Source organism: Hyla sarda, chromosome 4, assembly GCF_029499605.1.
Source record: "Hyla sarda isolate aHylSar1 chromosome 4, aHylSar1.hap1, whole genome shotgun sequence".
Taxonomy (NCBI): Eukaryota; Metazoa; Chordata; class Amphibia; order Anura; family Hylidae; genus Hyla; species Hyla sarda.
The window spans coordinates 212,713,823-212,735,630 of NC_079192.1; the positions used below are offsets into that span (position 1 = coordinate 212,713,823).

The following is a 21,808-nucleotide window of genomic DNA, read 5'->3' on the forward strand; positions in this document are numbered from 1 at the left end:
AGATGTCAGCAGAGAGCACTGTGTTCGTGATGTCATCAGTGTTCCAAAAAAGAAAGGGATTTCCTCTGTAGCATTCAGCAGCTAATAAGTACTGGAAGGATTAAGATTTTTTAATAGAAGTAATTTACAAATATGCTTTTAGTAAGAAACAGCGTTCGGCACAGCCAACCATGCAGCCTGATATTCGCTCTTGATGGAACAGGTGTGTATGTATGTCGCTGCTTGTGGGGTGCTCAGCCAGGACAGAGTCATGAAACAAACATTTGAGAGAGCATGGAAAATAAGCGGCACTCACCACAAACAGCTAGCGACAACTTCTTTATTTCTTAGGCGTGCAGTAAAACATGCAGGTGCAGGGAGACAAGGACCCCGGGGAATCCGGCTGACTGGTCACAGCCGTATCGTGCTTCCGCACTTCGTCAGACCCTTCGTCAGAGGTCTGACGAAGTGCGGAAGCACGATACGGCTGTGACCAGTCAGCCGGATTCCCCGGCGTCCTTGTGTCCCTGCACCTGCATGTTTTACTGCACGCCTAAGAAATAAAGAAGTTGTCGCTAGCTGTCTGTGGTGAGTGCCGCTTATTTTCCATGCTCTCTCAAATGTTTAATTTACAAATATGTTTAACTTTCTGCCACCAGTTGATTTAAAAGAAAAAAAGGTTTTCACCAGAGTACCCCTTTAAGTGGCATGTGGACTAACACAGTTTGATAAAAATGCTCACTTTTAAAAATCTTTGTCCTGTTTATGTCTTTTTTTTCTACAGTTGTGTCCCATTCATAAATAGCTTGCATATGAATATTGCCTTTCGTTGTTTGCAACATCATTTAAACATATAGAAAACACACAGGAAAAAAAGTTTTATTTTCAGGATTCAAAGCTACAGTACTTGTTCCGGCTTCTTATTTGTGTTCAATGTTTTAGCTGAGAATGAGACCTATGCTTTAAACGCGCCTAGAAATTGCTCACTTCTCAGGAAAGTAGTTCCTCTTGTGTAGATTTCAGTGATTCTTTACAATTTGGAACTGCTTTAACCTTCACAGCATGACCAAGATTACCAGCTGTGGAGCTTTGCTTCTAGACAATACCGGCATCATTGTCTGGAAATGAGTCTTCCGATTGCCAAGAAGCAAATGTTACTTGGGCTTATTTTACAGTGAAGAATATTTCCAAGTATGTTTTGGTCTTTGGAGTGAATATTCAGATAAGGGATTTTTCAGAACCAGTTATAGTGATGAAGCTGACCATATTAGAGCCTTTTCTTATACAATGAAGTCATTGTATAGAACAGACAGAAACACATGGCATTAAAACAGTTAACCATTGAATTATTTCTCTACCATAAGTCCTGAAATGCTTTTAAAGTTTGAGTTAATGTACAGTGTTTCTAGCTTGAAAAATATCTTTTTCATTATGTTTTGCTTCAATATGCCCCCCTTGGTGCCACTGCTAATCCATGCTTCTGGGGGGTAGCACTGAACAGAATCAGCCTTGTTCCTTCACTGGCAGCAGACAATATAGTTCCTTTTTACCATCCAATCCAGCTTTACAATCCTTACAGACATAGAAGCAGAAGCAGCTTTCTCAAGTTTACTGCCAAGTAGAAGACGTAGAAGCAGAAGTAGCTTACACCACTATACTGCCAAGTCACTGCAGCGGCTCTGGTTCTTCCCAGACAAGATATTTCTCTTGGCTGTTCTGCAGTGAATAGAGGATCAGTATGCAGAGACCAAACTGTAGGTAAACTGACATAGTGCCCTTTATGTGGGCACTGAGGAGAGCTGTTCTTAGTGATCTGCAATTGTTTGTTGAGCTCACAAAATCAGGCACTCAAACAATTTCTGAATCATATGTGTAGCCCATTAAATTAATCTCTGTTAGCCACACATCCCCTGCTTACACAGGAGATGTGGGTCTGTTAGCGATAATTTAAATGGCTGCAAAAAGATCCAGTCAGATGACAAATGAAGCTGATCGCTGTCTCTTTTATACCGTCGATTTTTGCAAACCAGCATTCTAAGGAATGCTCATTTCATGATAATGGCCTGTAGGAAAGAGGCTTAAAGGGGTACTCTGGTGGAAAACCATTTTTTTTAATCAACTGGTCCCAGAAAGTTAAACAGATCTGTTAAAAAATCTTAATCCTTCCAGGACTTATCAGCTGCTGTATTTTCCAGAGGAAGTTCCTTTCTTTTTGAATTTCCTTTCTGTCTGACCACAGTGCTCTCTGCTGACACCTCTAGCCATGTCAGGAACTGTCCAGAGCAGCATAGGTTTACTATGGGGATTTGCTCCTGCTCTGGACAGTTCCTGTGCATGTTGCTATACAATTTGATCACCAGCTGGCACTATATACCAGGAGGCAGTCTGCTCAAAATTGTGCTACTGTAAAAAGCAAAATACGCAACATACAGTGGGGCAAAAAAAGTATTTAGTCAGCCACCAATTGTGCAAGTTCTCCCACTTAAAAAGATGAGAGAGGCCTGTAATTTTCATCATATCAGGTATATTTCAACTATGAGAGACATAATAAGTAAAAAAAAATCCATAAAATCACATTGTCTGATTTTTAAAGAATTTATTTGCAAATTATGGGGGAACATAAGAATTTGGTCACCTACAAACAAGAAAGATTTCTGGCTTTCACAGACCTGTAACTTCTTCTCCTCTGTCCTCCACTCATTACCTGTATTAATGGCACCTGTTTGAACATGTTATCAGTATAAAAGACACCTGTCCACAACCTCAAAGAGTAACAGTCCAAACTCCACTATGACCAAGATCAAAAAGCTGTCGAAGGACACCAGAAACAAAATTGTAGACCTGCACCAGACTGGGAAGACGGAATCTGCAATAGGCAAGCAGCTTGGTGTGAAGAAATCAACTGTTGGCGCAATTATTAGAAAATGGAAGACATACAAGACCCCTGATAATCTCCCCCGATCTGGGGCTCCATGCAAGATCTCACCCCATGATGTCAAAATGATCACAAGAAGGGTGAGCAAAAATCACAGAACCACACAGGGGGGGGGGGGAAGGGGTCCTAGTGAATGACCTGCAGAGAGCTGGGACCAAAGTAACAAAGACTACCATCAGTAACACACTGTGCCACCAGGGACTCAAATCATGCAGTGCCAGAATTAAAGGGGTACTCCGCTGCTCAGCATTTGGAACAAACTGTTCCAAACGCTGGAGCCGGCACTGGGAGCTCGTGACTTGCATTGAGGGGGCAGGGCGTGATGTCATGAGGGGCGTGGCTATGACATCACGAGCTCCCGGCGCCGGCTCCAGTGTTCGGAACAGTTTGTTCCAAATGCTGAGCAGTGGAGTACCCCTTTCAGCCCTGCTTAAGCCAGTGCATGTCTGGGCCCATCTGAAGTTTGCTAGAGAGATCCAGAAGAGGATTGGGAGAATGTCATATGGTCAGATAAAACCAAAGTAGAACTTTTTGGTAAAACCTCAACTCATCGTGTTTGGAGGAAAAAGAATGCTGAGTTGCATCCAAAGAACACCATACCTACTGTGAAGTATGGGGGTGGAAACATGCTTTGGGGCTGTTTTTCTGCTAAGGGACCAGGACGACTGATCCGTGTAAAGGAAAGAATGAATGGGGCCATGTATCGTTAGATTTTGAGTGAAAACCTCCTTCCATCTGCAAGGGCATTGAAGATGAAAAGTGGCTGGGTCTTTCAGCATGACAATGATCCCAAACACACTGCCCAGGCAACAAAAGAGTGGCTTCGTAAGAAGTATTTCAAGGTCCTGGAGTGGCCTAGCCAGTCAACCCCATAGAAAACCTTTGGAGGGAGTTGAAAGTCTGTGTTGCCCAGCGTCAGCCTCAAAACATCACTGCTCTAGAGGAGATCTGCATGGAGGAATGGGCCAAAATACCAGCAACAGTGTGTGAAATGTTTGATCTCTGTCATTGCCAACAAAGGGTAATAACAAAGTATTGAGATGCACCTTGTTATTTACCAAATACTTATTTTCCACCATAATTTGCAAACAAATTCTTAAAAAATCAGACAATGTGATTGTATGGATTTTTATTTCTCATTATGTCTCTCATAGTTGACGTATACCTATTATGAAAATTACAGGCCTCTCTCATCTCTTTAAGTGGGAGAACTTGCACGATTGGTGGCTGACTAAATACCTTTTTCCCCACTGTATATCAATGATAAATTTCCCCAAATGTATTTATAATCTAGTGCTTTATTTTTTTTTTTTAACTGATTTGCTATAGTAACACCTTCCCACTGCAGCAATTTTCTTTTTTCATTTCCACTTTTTTTTTATTCTGAGCATTCCAAGAGTCTTAATTTTTCCATAGACAGAATCATATGGGGGGTTATGGGGGGAAAAGTTGTGATTATTTATTTCCCCATTTTTCTTCCAAACCTTTTAAGACCAATTTTTCTTTCAAATGAGCCATATGAGGTTTTTTTTTTTTCATGATAAGTTGTACTTTTTAATTGCACCCTTCATGCTACTATATAATATATTGTGAAACCGAGGAAAATAATTTGTGGGGTAAAAATTGGAAAAGAACCCACCATTGCGCATTTTGGTTTTGCGTTTTGTTTTTCTGAGTTCACTGTATAGTAAAAAAGAATGTATTATCTTTATTCTGCAGGCCAGGATGATTACAATCATACAATCGTTTTCGTTATTCTGTACTATTTCAAAAGGTGGAAAGGCAGGAAAAAAGACCGAGTTTCAGGCGCGTGCCGCAGGAACAGACAGGCATCCAGTTATGGATATAGATTCTTTATTAGCCAATTCAGACGCGTTTCGAGGCTGCTGCCTCTTTTTCAGTGAACAGTGGCTTCTAACTCACATGAACATGCAGGTGCTATATCAAACAGTAAAAGCCTGACCCGTTCGCCTGTCTGTTCCTGCGGAACGCGCCTGAAACCCGGTCTATTTTCCTGCCTTTCTACCTGATGTTCCAAGATAGCTGGGGGAACCCTACCCTGATCCCCGGAAGGCAGCTCCGCATCCTATACCATACAGTTCTCCTTGGTGGTTGTGTCTGGCACACAACCCTGCAGGGTGAGCTCACATCTAATTGGTGCAACCTCTGTATTTGCCTCACACCTCCACGGATATACTGCCCTTAAAGGAAGCTCTGCTCTATCATTTTCTGCATTAGATTGTACTATTTCAAAAAAATTTGCAAATGGGTTTGCTGAAGTTTTTTTTGGTATTATTTGGGATTTGTTGGGAGATTTTGATCACCTTGTAGCCATTTGGGGGGAATGTAAGGCAGTCCTGGCATGATGACTTTTACATGTGGTGTAAGTAACATTATATATTTATAGGCCAGCCACAATATCAATTATGTCAATTTTTAGTAGTATGCATTTATTTTTTTTTTTTATAAAATAGGGGGGTGTTTAGAATTCTTAATATGAGGAATTTTTTTCCAGATCCTTGGCTATCATGATAACCAGTGATAGGTGGAGGACCGTAAGGGACCAGCACACAGTTTCTAACTGACTAGATGTTGCAGTCACTATTGACTGCAGCATCTAGAGCAGTGGTCTCAAACTGTGGCCCTCCAGATGTTGCAAAGCTTCAAGTCCCAGCATGCTGGGAGTTGACTTTTTGCAACATCTGGAGGGCCACAGTTTGAGACCACTGATCTAGGGAATTAAGCAGTTGAGATTACTAGTTATTAGTTATCTCTGATCCTGGCTGCTGATGTTAGCACATTGCAGCTGGCACCCGCTCTGTATGGAACAGGCTCAGCTCCTGACTACATCATCATTAACATAATTGGCTTTACTTTGACTTATTTTGCACTGATTAGTTAGATCTCTCCAGGCTTAACTGTACTATGTGTGTCTTTCCTGGCCAAATACTTAGCATAATAATTCCTGCCTGGTGATGTATAGATATAATACTTTTCCCAACTCATTCTCAGTTCCCAGTGCAGTACTAGATTGAAGGGTTTCCTAGTGATTTTAAGTGATTTGCCCACTGCTTTGCATAGTGTAAAATAAGAGCTATATTCACCAGTTCAGTCCTCAGCTGCATTCATCCCCACTGGCTTTGTTCACGTGACTGCAGCCATAATCTATCTGTGTACCCATGTCACAGCTTTAGCTGATCATTGGACATTGGTGGTATAAGGCACATGACCACAGAAGCCAATAATGGGTGTCAGCAATGATGTTAATTTACTGGTATAGCATTACTGGAGCCAGGGGAACAAATCCATGCTGGAAGAATTGCTGGTGGAGCTAAGAGCAGGGAGAGTAGTCGCCAGTTTTTTCATTTAAATTTATTTGAACAGCAAGAAAAAAAATGTGGTTTCAAATGGCAGGAAATGCTCAACCCCAAATGCAGTTGTGCATTTATGCTGGGGGAGCAGATTGCTGCGCTTGTGATCCATTGCTAAGGGCGATCCCCAGCATAAAATGCTTACAATGGGGGATGCCTGCAGCAGACTACAAGTTACAAAATGGCATCCTACACCAGATAAAAGGTGTGGATGTGTAACATATAGAATAATACATAAATTTAGGTGCACTACTGTGGTAGATGAAGACAGTAACATACAGTCATGGCCGTAAATGTTGGCACCCCTCACAGAAAAGGATTGCAGTAACACATGTTTTGCTATACACATGTTTATTCCCTTTGTGTGTATTGGAACTAAACCAAAAAAGGAGGAAAAAAAGCAAATTGGACATAATGTCACACCAACCTCCAAAAACGGACCGGACAGAATAATTGGCATCCTTTCAAAATTGTGGAAAAATAAGTTTGTTTCAAGCATGTGATGCTCCTTTAAACTCACCTGGGGAAAGTAACAGGTGTGGGCAATATAAAAATCAGACCTGAAAGCAGAAAAAAGGAGAGAAGTTCACTTATTCTTTGCATTGTGTGTTTGTGTGTGCCACACTAAGCATGGACGGCAGAAAGAGGAGAAGAGAACTGTCTGAGGACTTGAGAACCAAAATCGTCCACAGTGCGCAACATTATCAAGAAGTTTGCAACCCATGGTACTGTAGCTAATCTCCCTGGGCATGAACAGAAGAGAAAAATTGATGAAAGGTGTCAATGCAGAATAGTCCGGATGGTGGATAAGCAGCCCCAAACAAGTTCCAAAGATATTCATGCTGTCCTGCAGGCTCAGGGAGCATCAGTGTCAGCACGAACTATCCGTCAACATTTAAATGAAATTAAACGCTATGGCAGGAGACCCAGGAGGACCCCACTGGTGACACAGAGACCTAAAAAAGCAAGACTAGAGAGATTTTACCAAAATGAATTTGAGTAATCCAAATTCCTTCTGGGAAAACATCTTGTGGACAGATGAGACCAAGATAGAACTTTTTGGCAAAGCACATCATTCTACTGTTTACCGAAAATGGAATGAGGCCTACAAAGAAAAGAATACAGTACCTACGGTAAAATATGGTAGAGGTTCAATGATGTTTTGGGGTTGTTTTGCTGCCTCTGGCACTGGGTGCCTTGAATGTGTGCAAGGCATCATGAAATCTGAGGATTACCAATGGATTTTGGGTCGCACTGTACAGCCCAGTGTCAGAAAGCTGGATTTGCATCTGAGATCTTGGGTCTTCCAGGAGGACAATGACCCCAAACATACATCAAAAAGTCCCCAGAAATGGATGGCAACAAAGCGTTGGAGAGTTCTGAAGTGGCCAGCAATGAGTCCAGATCTAAATCCCATTGAATACCTGTGGAGAGATCTTAAAATTGCTGTTGGGAAAAGGTGCCCTTCCAAAAAGAGAGACCTGGAGCAGTTTGCAAAGGAAGAGTGGTCCAACATGCCGGCTGTGAGATGTAAGAAGCTTATTGATGTTTATAGGAAGTGACTGATTTCAGTTATTTTTTCCAAAGGGTGTGCAGCCAAATATCAAGTTAAGGGTGCCAATAATTTTTTGTCCAGCCCATTTTTGGAGTTTGATGGGAAATTATGTCCAATTAGCTTTTTTTCCTCCCTTTTTTGGTTTAGTTCCAATACACACAACGGGAATAAACGTGTATAGAAAAACATTTGTTACTGCAATCCTTTTCTGTGAGAAATACTTAATTTTCTAGAAAAATTTCAGGGGTGCCAACATTTACAGACATGACTGTCAAAATGATGTTAAAACTGAGACATTAGCCAGTATATCCTTATATGAAGGACATACCTGAGCCTGCACACCAACGCCAAGGTTTCTCAAGTAGCACGGGACCTAACACTAACCTACCTGTGCCATATGGGCAATACCAGGAGCCAGTAGGCAATTACAACAGCATTAGGTCCGACTCTCATAGCCTGCTCCCAGTTCACTTCAGTGTGGCTAAGCACACATACAGTGGGAGGAGGGAGGAAGGCTATGAGCCCCACCCAAGTTGGCTGATATGTTGCCGGCCTCACAGGTGCACCAAAATGCTGCCTATAATAGTGATTAAGGTGCAATAAATTTGGAGTTTATACACCTCCAAATATAAGATTTGAATGACAAGAAAAAAAAACATCATCTCTCAAATGGCAGGAAATGCTCAACCCCAAATGCATTTGTGCATTTATGCTGGGGGAGCAGATCCTGCGCTTGTGGTCTGTTGGTAAGGGCAATCCCCAGCATAAAATGCATACAATGGGGGATGACTGCAGCAGATTACAAGTGCCACAATGGCATCCTACACCCGATGAAAAGTGTGGAAGTGTAATATATAGAATAATACATACATTTAGGTGCACTACTATAGTAGATGTAGACAATAACAAACCCTCAAACTGATGTTAAAATTGAGACATTAGCCAGAATATCCTTATATAAAAGACATACCTGAACCTGCACACCAACGCCAAGGTTTCTCAAGTGGCATGGAACCTAACACTAAACCAACCTGTGCCGTATGGGCAATACCAGGGGCCAGTGGGCAATTACAGCGGCATTAAGGATATACTGGCTAATGTCTACATTTATACATCATTCTGGGGTTAGTCATGTGTTATTGTCTACATCTACCACAGTAGTGCACTTAATTTATGTATCATTTAAATTTATAAAAGTAATAATTACTCATAAGCAGTCATTTACATCAGTAAATTAATAAATTAATAAAAACTGTTGACTTATCCCGGGAACATGTCAAATGTTTGAATTGGTCGGGGTCTGAGTGTTTAGACCCTAACCAATGACAAGAACGAGCAAGGAGCCACACTGCCATGTCTCCTCCCTGTCCTGACCTGCTCCCAGCATGGAACCCAGTATATCAATCATGCAGGGCAAGGCAGTGAAAGAGACGTACCGCTGCATTTCAGCTGACCTTTCCAACTATTTGGCTGGATTAGAAAACAGACGCGATATAAGTTTACAAACTGCAGTCACAGTCAAGTTACCTTCTGTCCCATCTCCTTATGCCCTAACTGTTGAGTTTTGCAGCCTTGTACCTAATACATGGGTGACAGCTACACTATAAGAGACTGGTTGAATTCAGATGCCTCTTTATCCCGGATCACTGGAACTGGAAACCAGTTGTTTTTTGAATATTTATAGTAAATAACTTTTTGTCAAGACTGATACAAACACAATCACACTAATAGGGATAAGGGAACTGTAGTGTAGAGGACCGGGCACTGCAGGACTAGGGTATGATACAGGAGCGCGGACTAATGACAGTGCAGGTGCGGCATAGGTGTGGACATCGGTGGTGCAGCTCAATGTAAGTAGCAAAATCCACAAAGAAGAGTCAAAGAGAGATTGCACTCACCATCCACAGATTTTATTCACTGGAGTACAGGCATGTATAGCGGAGGCAGGGGCACAATGGAACAAGTTGTTTCGCGCTAGTATGCGCTTCTTCTAGCCATACCCCAAAAAAACTTTAACTAAAGACTCCCCTAACAAAGTTAAAACTAAACTTTGTTTCTATAAAATAACTGAAAAAGAATGTGAGTGCAAGTGAATGTTAAAACTACGTACACTGTGTGATATTGTAATCTCTTTGATTATCATGTATCTCAAAAGTAATATTGTTTTGTGATTATAGCTGTGATCAGAGTTTGACGCTAGTGACAATCTAAAACTTTAACATTATTCTCCGTGATGTTTCGCCAGTATATTATTTTTAAATATATATTATATTATTTATCAAAGGCTTTAGTCAAGGTGTTTTTGGGGGGTTTATCCCTATTAGTGTGAATATGTTGAGCCCTAGGAACGTCTGGGGAATTTGTGGTAAGATGTTACAAACACATGCACAGTCTAGTGAAACAGCCTAGTATTGCAATAATGAAGAACCAAATGGACCAGAGCAAATATGTAACTCTATGATGTTATATACCCAGTTTGCTTATGTGCTTACTTACATTTTTTTTCACACACAGGTAAAACTGAATGAAAGAATCATTTCTACTGGTCAAGGACTGCTTATCCGCTCTGTTCAGGACAGTGACCAAGGATTGTATCACTGCATAGCAACAGAGAATGCATTTAAGCAAACGGTAGCAAAAATTAATTTAAAAATCTTGGAACCGGAGCTTGTGACTTTCATGACTGATAAATCTCAGTGGATCTGGGCCAGCACATTAAGTGGACTTCAGTTTCACCCCAAGGACCTCACTGGATCATTCAGTCACTCCGAGATGCAGATAATAAACCAATACTGCAAAGAGAGTAGGCAGAAGAAAACCCCCGTTCAAGAAATTCCCAAGCACAAAGGAGAATATAGCAAGTTAAAACTCCTTATGAATACCAGAAAAAGCAGGAACCGAAGAAATCAGTTTCCTGGTTCTTAAGGATTTGCTGCCCTTCTAACTATAGATATGAGTTGTGTTACATGCCACCTAGGTGCAAACAATATGCAGAAACAAAATTAATCACAATTGGCCTGTTTAACCATAACATCAAGTGAACTAATAATATTGAAGTCCTTTTCTAACAACAACTATATGTCTGAGCAATTTAGCATATTCCACCGAAAATGAGTTGGTTGGTGGTAGATGCCTTCACCTTATTTTTTTGTTTTTTTGTTCGTGTTAACATACATAAGTCAGATTTTTTATTATTAAACCTTATTTATTAGATTTTTATTCAGACAGTAATTAAAATAAACATAACAGATGAGGTTCTGTGTTGTCACTCACCGTTGGTCCAGTAGAAATGTAGAGCATACTTACTAAATGTAACAGAGTGATCCAGGAACATGTCTTAATACATTAGCTAATGGAGGACATATAAATCCACCGAGCTTTTGACAAGATATAGCAATAGAGAGTTTTCAGCCAATGTTGTAATTATCTTGATACATACACAAGGCTCCATTTAAAGATATTGGAGCCCATATCCAACGTATGAGTAAGAAGGAAATATGAAAGTAGCTTTAATCATGGTTGGGAAAGCATAGAGATGGTTTTAAAGAAGGGACTAATGTTAGAAGATATTTATAGGCTTCCATTTCAAAGAAAATGCTGAAGTCCTTTAAACCAACTGTTTTAGTATCAAAAAGGGAAAATATGAAGTTGTAAAAGTATTCTAAATAATTGGAGAGGTTTCCTAAAGGGGTACTCCAATATTTTAACACTTGTCCCCTATATACTGAATAGAAGATAAGTGTCTGACCGCAGGAGGTCCAACCTCTAAACCTCTAGGACCCCCACAACCTACTGAATGGTTCCCCGGCTCTCCTCGCACATGGATTTTCCTCTCCATGCATTCTCTATGTGAGCTATGTGGACTCAGCCAAGAGACACTTATCTGTGGATAAGTGTCTCTTTAGGGGTTAAGTGTTAAAATGCTATAGTACCCCTTTAAGAATTCTTTTTTTTATTTTTTTTATTCTAGGGACAGGAGCTCAGTTTGCCATGCACTTGTCTTAGTTGGAGAACCTATTGTAATTATGTTATTTTAGTACATTGTTTAAATCAAACAGCAAATCCTTAAGCTAAAGTGTAAAGATGATGATGTGTGGTTAGATATGTGAAAATCCAAATTTGTTATTTTTATATTTCGCAGTTTTTTAACACATATTTAAAACCTGTACATTGGAACATAGTTATTGTAACTTAAAAATAAACATGTTACATTTTTGTTTTTATTTTTTTTACATTTTGACAGTAAAATAAGTTTCAAGTTTGCTTACAGAGTATCATTTTAAGGAAGCTTACTTTTATATAAACCTTTGCTTTCATCATATTAAGGCCTTATATTTATATGATAATATTTGGGTTATCTATAAGTTCTGTACTCCAATGAATGATCACTTCAAATTGGAAGATTTAAAGGAGTATTCTGGTGAAAAACATCTTATCCCCTATCAAAAGGATAGGGGATAAGATGTCTGATCGTGGGGGTCCCGCCGATGGGGACCCTTGCGATTTCCGGACCAGCAACGGTGGCATCTGGAACACGGAAGCTTGGAGCTTCTGTGTTCATGACATCACACCACGACCCCTCCATTCACGTCTATGGGAGGGGGCATGAAGGCTAGTATGTAGCCATCACGCCTCTTCCCATAGACATGAATGGGGGTGGCGTGGCGGCTCTAGTTGCCAGTAATCCTGCACAGAGCAGAGTTCGCTCTGTACCGGGATACCGCTCCGGAGATTGCTGGGGTCCCCAGCGGCTGGACCCCGCCATCAGACATCTTATCCCCAATCCTTCAGATAGGGGATAAGATGTTTTCGCCAGAGTACCCCTTTGATATAGTTCTTTCTTCTAATTTTCTACGTAGAAGCCACTGGACCCTGAACATATCCATATTTTACATCCCTATTACGTCTGAATTTAAACCATGTTTTTATCTAAAATATGGAAGAATATGTGTTTCAAAGTACAGAAAAAGATGCATAAAAAGAAACAACATGTATGTCAAGACATATGTTAGATATGTGATGTATGTGTATGCCACTTATTTTAACCATACTTAATGACTCTACAATACATTGTTGACCCATCCATAAAATGATCGCCATGGCATCAGCTGCATCTACCGCTAAAGTGTGCACTTTGTCAAAGGTAGGTGCAGCATCAGATAGGTTATTCTATAAAGACCAATCCACAGTGTCATCACAAACTATGGAGCACCACAGCCCCTTCAGTGTTTATCTAGACACAGTGGTTCAACCAATGGTCCAGCCACTTTTTTTCCTATATGGCGGGGTTCCTGGGGTTTGGAAGATCATGTAAGGAGAGGTTCATCCCTGGAAATCTCTTTACAGGCCCACTCATTGCAACCTGTTTAATTTTTTTTCTTAAATGAATGTTATGAAAAGCAATTCTCATATGTGGATACTGTTTATAGACTGTGGTATCTATTGAATATTGTGGTGTGTATCATTTCATTGTCACTTGAGTTAATTCAATAATATCAAGGATTTGAATAATATCCACAATTATACTGTGCATTTTTAGTGTTATTTATTGCAGCTATGTTGCCCACATGCATACTTTATCGATAATATTAGCCATAATGAAAAAAAGCCATATTTACTATAAGCAACCAGTGGCTTGTCTAATTCTTCTTGCTTCTAAAATGCCTTTCATTTAATATAAAACCAACAGTCTTAATTCTGGGTCAATATTATTATGTAATGAAGAGATTTCATAGCTGATCTGTAGGATTTGCCCATTACTTACACTACCGCACTGTCATTGGGATTGTAGGTTTCAGCAATGCATTAGAAAAGCCTCATAAATTACACATTGCCATAGATTCTCCTTTTACTTGTCTTTTTTTAACTAATATTTTCAAGTCTGTTTCCGAAACGGTAAGATCATTTCATTTTTGCTATCTCAGTAACAGAGTTTTATAACAATTTTGATACATTACCTGCTAATTATTGCATAAATAATGTTTGATGTAGTAATAAGGCAATTTCAGGGAGGTGAAGCTGCCTTTTAATGTTTAATATGGACCATTTTGCCTAAAATATACACAAGGGAAGCCACAATATCTCTAATACATTGACTGTCACAATTGGAAATCGAAAATTTATGGGAGTGTAAGGCTGTTATATGGTATGACATATTGGGTCTCAGCAAAAGAAAGTGCAGTGTGGGGGAGACCAGAAGCAAAAATACTAGAGGCAACTTTTTTTGTTTGTTTTTTGTAGCCTGGGCATGTTTTTAGAAAAACCTTTTTTGACAGATAAACCCTTAAAGGGGTACTCTAGACATCTTATTGCCTATCCATAGGCGGCACCCCGCCCTCATCACAGCACAGAGTAAAATCTCTGTGCATGATGACGGGGCAATACAGGGGCTGGAGAACCGTGACGTCACGGCTCCGGCCCCTCGTGCCATCACGTCCCGCCCCCTCAATACAGGTCTATGGGAGGGGGCGGGGTGGCTGTCATGTCCCCTCCCATAGACTTCCATTAAGAGGGAGGGGCATGGCATCAGGAGGGGCCAGAGCCGTGTCGTCACAGTTCTCCCACCCCTGTATTGCCTGGTCGTCACACACAGAGGAAAATTTTCCTCTGTGCTGTGATGATGGCGGGGGTCCCCAGCAGAGGGACCTCGCGATCAGCCATCTTATCCCCTATCCTTTGGATAGGGGATAAGATGTCTAGGGGCAGAGTACCCCTTTAAGCATATTTTGAAAATGCAAGTAACTACCATGAAAATTCATTTCTGGTCCAGATAAATTCTTAGTTTGTCATTTTTACAAAACAGCAAAATGAAGACCATTGTCATATAACTTCTAAAATAAGCTGCAGCATAATATCAAGATTGACATCTATTACTACAGTTTTTTATTTTTTATAGCATTTGTTTTAGCAATTTCTAAGCAAACATGCCATTCATGTTAAGCATATTAAAAAAAATTTCAGTTGCAGAAATTTCAGCAACGAAACTGCTTCATGTGAAGTCTGGATTAAACACTTTTAGGATGTGTTTACGCGCTGGAAATTAGCAGCGGGTTTCCCGTTGTGGGAAACCCACTACGAGTTCTGCTACCATTCATTTCAATGGGATCACATTCATTTCAATGGGTTCGCAAATCTGACACTATTGCGAACTGTCCGCGGAGCGATTCAAATGAATGGTAGCGTAACAACCTTAAAGGGGTACTCCGGTGCTTAGACATCTTATCGCCTATCCAAAGGATAGGGGATAAGATGCCTGATCGTGGGAGTCTCGCCGCTGGGGACCCCTGTGATCTTGCACGCGGCACCCCGTTTGTAATCAGTCCCCGGAGCGTGTTCGCTCCATGTCTGATTACCGGCGACTACAGGGCGGGCAGCGTGTGACGTCTTGCCTCCGCCCCTGTGTGATGTCACGCTCCACCCCTCAATGCAAGTCTATGGGAAGGGGCATGACAGCTATCACGCCCCCTCCCGTAGGCTTGCATTGAGGGGCAGAGCGTGACGTCACAGGGGGCGGAGGCGTGACGTCACACGCCGCCCGCCCTGTAGTCACCGGTAATCAGACTGATTACAAATGGGGTGCTACGTGCAAGATCACGGGGGTCCCCAGCGGCGGGACTCCCACGATCAGGCATCTTATTCCCTATCTTTTGGATAGGGGATAAGATATCTAAGCACCGGAGTACCCCTTTAAGTTTTTATTAAATTTAATTCTTTAACTACAAAGTCATTCAGATTCATTGTCCTACAACCCAGATCATTTTTAAGTTCATTTTTAAAACATATAACAGGATAAAAAAAAAAAAAAATGTTGGCTAAATTTTTATTAGTTAATTTGTTTTGGTATAAAGAACATCTAATAGCTCTTCTAGGTTAATGCCCCAATTAACTCATACATTTCCAGGGAGAACAACATTCGCATGGCAAAATATCCGCCCAAGTGGATATTCTGTGCCGGCGCTAGGACTGCCCGGACATGCACCGTCTCCATTGATGGCAATGCTTGTGCGAGCGGATTCCACTGATAGAATAAACATGTTCATTTTTTCAGTGGAATCTGGAATTAGAATTTCTGTGGCAGAATTTTCAGCCGAAATACTGCTATGTACACATTGCAGCAGATTTCCAATAATAGGAGGCTGCTGTATCAGAGTTTGTAAGGGGAATTTTCCCATTGGATTCCACTTGGAAATTCCACTGTGTGAATAGCCTCTTAGGGTACTCAGGCATAGCCACTTTAAGTATCGTTTTAAATAGACAGGAGATTTGACATGTTATTTTAAATAAAAACAGTGTATCTCCCTTATCCATATTGTGAGGCTTCTTTCCAAATAAAGGAAAATTGTGCTAGAAATTAAAATATGTATACCATACGCTGCGGAATCTGTAGGCGCTATATAAATAAAATTATTATTATTATTACCACACACAGTCCCTGTGTCACAATTCCAATACGAGATAACATTTTGTCTTAATAACAGACCATTCTTGCATGAAGACCTGTTAAACCACCTGGATGTTATTGTATTTGTGCTATGCACATGTGAAATAAGCTCACATACCGTAAGCCACATTTTGCCCTAACTTAGGTAAGAATTTCGCACTGACTATTTCTTCAATGTTAGCAGAGAAGGAACAAAACGTGTTGTCTGTCTTTTATTTTTTTTTCTTTCAGTTCGATATATTTCATATTGTAATATAATTGTTTTTGTTAATGCTATTTAATTTGTCTGTTTCACATTTTAATTGATGTACATAGATTTATGGTTTTTATTGCATAACATCTACCAAATACAGATATTATGCTGTTGGTTATATTATATTTCTACACTAGGTACTTAAGGTTTTGCTTGTTGTTTGTCTACACTGTCTCTTCATGTTGTATATACACTATCTACAGAATGGAAATGTATAGCCATTAGCATGATGAAACTGTTACTACGGTGAATATGAATGTGTTTACAGTATATATAGCAATTCAATATTTAATAATGGTATTCATTGCTAGTCTTAATAAAAGGTAGTTACATTTATTACATTGTTTAATTTTTTTCTACCAAAAATGTGTTAATGCTTATGTTTAACTTCTGTTTCCAGTTTTAAGACCACTTTGGTAGTAGAATTGCTGGTCTTGTCAATATTGGCATGTTTGGCTGACACAAGTGTAATGTGTATGGCCAGCTTAAAGGGGTACTCCACTGCTCAGCATTTGGAACAAACTGTTCCAAATGCTGGAGCCGGCACCGGGAGCTTGTGACCTCATAGCCCTGCCCCCTCATGATGTCACACCCTGCCCCTTCTATGCAAGTCTATGGGAAGGAGCGTGATGGCCGCCACGCCCACTCCCATAGACTTGCATTGAGGGGGCGTGGCTATGACATCACAAGCTCACGGTTCGGATGAGTACCGATTAAAAGCAAAATGTGTTAAAACAATAGGCTGGAAAGCTTTTAGTGAAGTTTTCCAAAAAGATACATATAGGGAAGATAGTATAAACAATGAGAAAAAACTTTGGAAATACAAATGGGAGAAATCAGCTAAAGTTAATTTAAAAATACTGGCACAGATAGTACCAAAACACTTATAGCAGGTGTCAAAATTGCATCAAAATTGTGGTATAAAGTAAGCCAACCACTAGTTGAGATAAGTTTAAACAGTAGTGCCTAAAAAGTCTCTTAATATGCACCAAATCATACAGTATGAAACACTGTGAAAATTTGAGTGCATCTTAACCTCTTAAGGACCCAGGACGTATGGGTACGTCCTGGGTCCCGGTCCTGCGATATAACGCATCATATCACGGCGGGCCCGGGGTCATAGTGAAGCCGGGATCCGCCTCTAATAGCGCGCGGCACTGATCGCGGTGCCGCGCACTATTAACCCTTTAGCCGCGCGCTCAAAGCTGAGCCGCGCGGCTAAAAACTAAAGTGAAAGTTGCCGGTTAGCTCAGGGAGCTGTTCGGGATCGCCGCGGTATAATTGCGGCATCCCGAACAGCTGTAGCACAGGAGGAAGGTCTCTTACCTTCCTTCCTGCAGTCCGTACGCCGATTGAATGCTTCAAGCCTGAGATCCAGGCTTGAGCATTCAATCGCCGAAAACACTGATTGATGCCGGGTGATTCAAAAGTTTGAATCACCCGGCATTTCCAAGAATAAAAAAAACACAGTGTAAATAAAAATAAACATATGTGGTATTGCTGCGTGCGGAAATGTCCGAATTATAAAAATATACCACTTTTTAAACCGCACAGTCAGTGGCGTACGCGCAAAAAAATTCCAAAGTCCAAAATAGCGCATTTTTGATCACTTTTTATACCACAAAAAAGTGAATAAAAAGTGATCAAAAAGTCTGATCAGAACAAAAATGGTACCGCTAAAAACTTCAGATCACGGCGCAAAAAATGAGCTTTCATAGCATCCTGAACACAGAAAAATAAAAAAGTTCTAGGGTCAGAAGATGACCATTTTAAACATATACATTTTCCTGCATGTATTCATGATTTTTTTCTGAGGTGATACAAAATCAAACCTATACAAGTAGGGTATCATTTTAACCGTATGGACCTACAGAATAAAGATAAGGTATCATTTTTGCCAAAAAATGTACTGCGTAAAAACGAAAGCCCCCAAAACTTACAAAATAGTGTTTTTTCATCAATTTTGTCGCACATAGATTTTTTTTCCCGTTTCACCGTAGATTTTTGGGTAAAATTACTAATTTCATTACAAAGTAGAATTAATGACGCAAAAAATAAGCCATCATATAGAATTTTAGGTGAAAATTTTAAAGAGTTATGATTTTTTAAAGTTAAGGAGGAAAAATTGAAAATGAAAAAACGGAAAAAGCCTGGGTCCTTAAGGGGTTAAAGGGATATTCCGGGATTTTTTTTTATTTAACTATGCTATAGGGGCTGTAAAGTTAGTGTAGTTCATATTATAGTGTATGTACCTTTTTATGGTGGTCTTGCAATTCTCCTGTGATTTTTGCCCCAAAGTTTACTTTTAACAGCATACAGAATGAATGTCGTCTCAGGTTTTCCCAGGTTTCAGTGCAGCCTGAGACATTACATCACTAGTCAGGTGATCAAAGGGAGCCTGCCTTTGCTTCAATGGGTGAAGCGACCGCTGGGTGGTAGGAAGATCATTCTGCAAGAATGATGGGAATTGTAGTTTGAGGGAACAAACTCCAACAGGAAATAGCCAGTTCACAAAAAGATAGCGTCATGGTAATCTCACTGTCACGATGCCGGCTGGCAGGTGGTGGATCCTCTGTGCCAGAGAGGGATTGGCGTGGACCGTGCTAGAGGATCGGTTCTAAGTCACTACTGGTTTTCACCAGAGCCCGCCGCAAAGCGGGATGGTCTTGCTGCGGCGGTAGTGACCAGGTCGTATCCCCTAGCAACGGCTCAACCTCTCTGGCTGCTGAAGATAGGCGCGGTACAAGGGAGTAGACAGAAGCAAGGTCGGACGTAGCAGAAGGTCGGGGCAGGCAGCAAGGATCGTAGTCAGGGGCAACGGCAGAAGGTCTGGAATCACAGGCAAGGAACACACAAGGAACGCTTTCACTGGCACTAGGGCAACAAGATCCGGCGAGGGAGTGAAGGGGAAGTGAGGTGATATAGGGAAGTGCACAGGTGTAAACACTAATTGGAACCACTGCACCAATCAGCGGTGCAGTGGCCCTTTAAATCGCAAAGACCCGGCGCGCGCGCGCCCTAGGGAGCGGGGCCGCGCGCGCCGGGACAGAACTGACGGGGAGCGAGTAAGGTACGGGAGCCGGGGTGCGCATCGCGAGCGGGCGCTACCCGCATCGCGAATCGCATCCCGGCCGGAGGTGGTAATGCAGCGCCCCGGGTCCGTGGAACCGACCGGGGCGCTGCAGTGAGGGAAGTGTAGCGAGCGCTCCGGGGAGGAGCGGGGACCCGGAGCGCTCGGCGTAACAGTACCCCCCCCCTTGGGTCTCCCCCTCTTCTTGGGGCCTGAGAACCTGAGGATCAGACTTTTGTCCAGGATATTGTCCTCAGGTTCCCAGGACCTCTCTTCTGGACCACAACCCTCCCAATCCACTAAAAAAAAAGTTCTTCCCCTGACCTTTTTAGAGGCCAAAATCTCTTTGACAGAGAAGATGTCCGAGGAGCCGGAAACAGGAGTGGGAGGAACAGATTTAGGAGAAAAACGGTTGAGGATGAGAGGTTTAAGAAGAGAGACGTGAAAGGCATTAGGGATACGAAGAGAAGGAGGAAGAAGAAGTTTGTAAGAGACAGGATTAATTTGACACAAAACTTTAAAAGGACCAAGATAGCGTGGTCCCAACTTATAGCTCGGGACACGGAAACGGACATATTTAGCGGAGAGCCATACCTTGTCTCCAGGGGAAAAAATGGGAGGAGCTCTTCTTTTCTTATCTGCGAATCTCTTCATGCGAGAAGAAGCCTGTAAGAGAGAATTTTGGGTCTCTTTCCATATGGTGGAAAGATCACGAGAAATTTCATCCACAGCGGGCAGACCAGAGGGCAAGGGGGTAGGGAGGGGGGGAAGAGGGTGACGGCCGTACACCACGAAAAACGGAGATTTGGAGGAAGATTCAGAGATTCTGAAATTATACGAGAATTCGGCCCAAGGTAGAAGATCTGCCCAGTCATCCTGGCGGGAGGAAACAAAATGTCGTAAATAGTCACCCAAGATCTGGTTAATTCTCTCTACTTGTCCATTGGATTGAGGATGGTATGCAGAAGAAAAATTTAATTTAATCTTGAGTTGTTTACAGAGAGCCCTCCAGAATTTAGACACAAATTGGACGCCTCTATCCGAGACGATCTGTGTAGGCAACCCGTGAAGACGAAAAATGTGTACAAAAAATTGTTTAGCCAACTGAGGCGCTGAAGGAAGACCAGGAAGAGGGATGAAATGTGCCATTTTGGAGAATCGATCAACGACCACCCAAATAACAGTGTTGCCATGGGATGGGGGTAAGTCAGTAATAAAATCCATACCAATCAGAGACCAAGGTTGTTCGGGGACAGGTAGAGGATGAAGAAAACCAGCGGGCTTCTGGCGAGGAGTCTTATCCCGGGCACAGATAGTGCAGGCTCGCACAAAGTCCACCACATCAGTCTCTAGAGTCGGCCACCAATAGAAGCGAGAGATGAGTTGCACAGATTTCTTGATGCCCGCATGACCTGCGAGATGGGAGGAGTGACCCCATTTGAGGATCCCAAGGCGTTGGCGTGGAGAAACAAAGGTCTTTCCTGGAGGAGTTTGCCTGATGGAGGCTGGAGAAGTGGAAATCAGGCAGTCAGGAGGAATGATGTGTTGAGGAGAGAGTTCAATTTCAGAGGCATCTGAGGAACGAGAGAGAGCATCGGCCCTAATGTTCTTATCAGCAGGCCGAAAGTGAATTTCAAAATTAAATCGGGCAAAGAACAGAGACCACCTGGCCTGACGAGGATTCAGCCGTTGGGCAGACTGGAGGTAGGAGAGGTTCTTGTGATCGGTGTAAATAATAACTGGAAATCTTGATCCCTCCAGCAGATGCCTCCATTCCTCAAGTGCTAATTTAATGGCTAGAAGCTCTCGATCCCCGATGGAGTAGTTCCTCTCCGCCGGAGAGAAGGTCCTGGAAAAAAAACCACAAGTAACAGCATGCCCGGAAGAGTTTTTTTGTAGAAGGACAGCTCCAGCTCCCACTGAGGAGGCATCAACCTCCAATAGGAAGGGTTTAGATGGGTCAGGTCTGGAGAGCACGGGAGCCGAAGAAAAGGCAGACTTGAGTCGTTTAAAGGCGTCTTCCGCTTGAGGAGGCCAAGACTTGGGATCGGCATTTTTTTTTGTTAAAGCCACAATAGGAGCCACAATGGTAGAAAAATGTGGAATAAATTGCCTGTAATAATTGGCGAACCCCAAAAAACGTTGGATGGCACGGAGTCCGGAGGGGCGTGGCCAATCTAAGACGGCAGAGAGTTTATCTGGGTC

The 21,808-nt window shown here is 41.8% G+C and overlaps 1 protein-coding gene across 2 annotated transcripts in view; it reads left to right on the forward strand.

Moving 5' to 3' along the window:
* The window catches only part of SEMA3C (semaphorin 3C), a 199,627-nt gene extending 187,524 nt beyond the window's left edge, over positions 1-12,103 (forward strand). For both annotated transcript variants that reach the window (XM_056573422.1, XM_056573420.1), the window contains exon 18: positions 10,355-12,103. In XM_056573422.1, the coding sequence (XP_056429397.1) occupies positions 10,355-10,765 (411 nt within the window). In that variant the 3' untranslated portion in view covers positions 10,766-12,103. The remainder of the gene's footprint in view (positions 1-10,354) is intronic.
* The last annotated feature ends 9,705 nt before the right edge of the window (positions 12,104-21,808 follow it).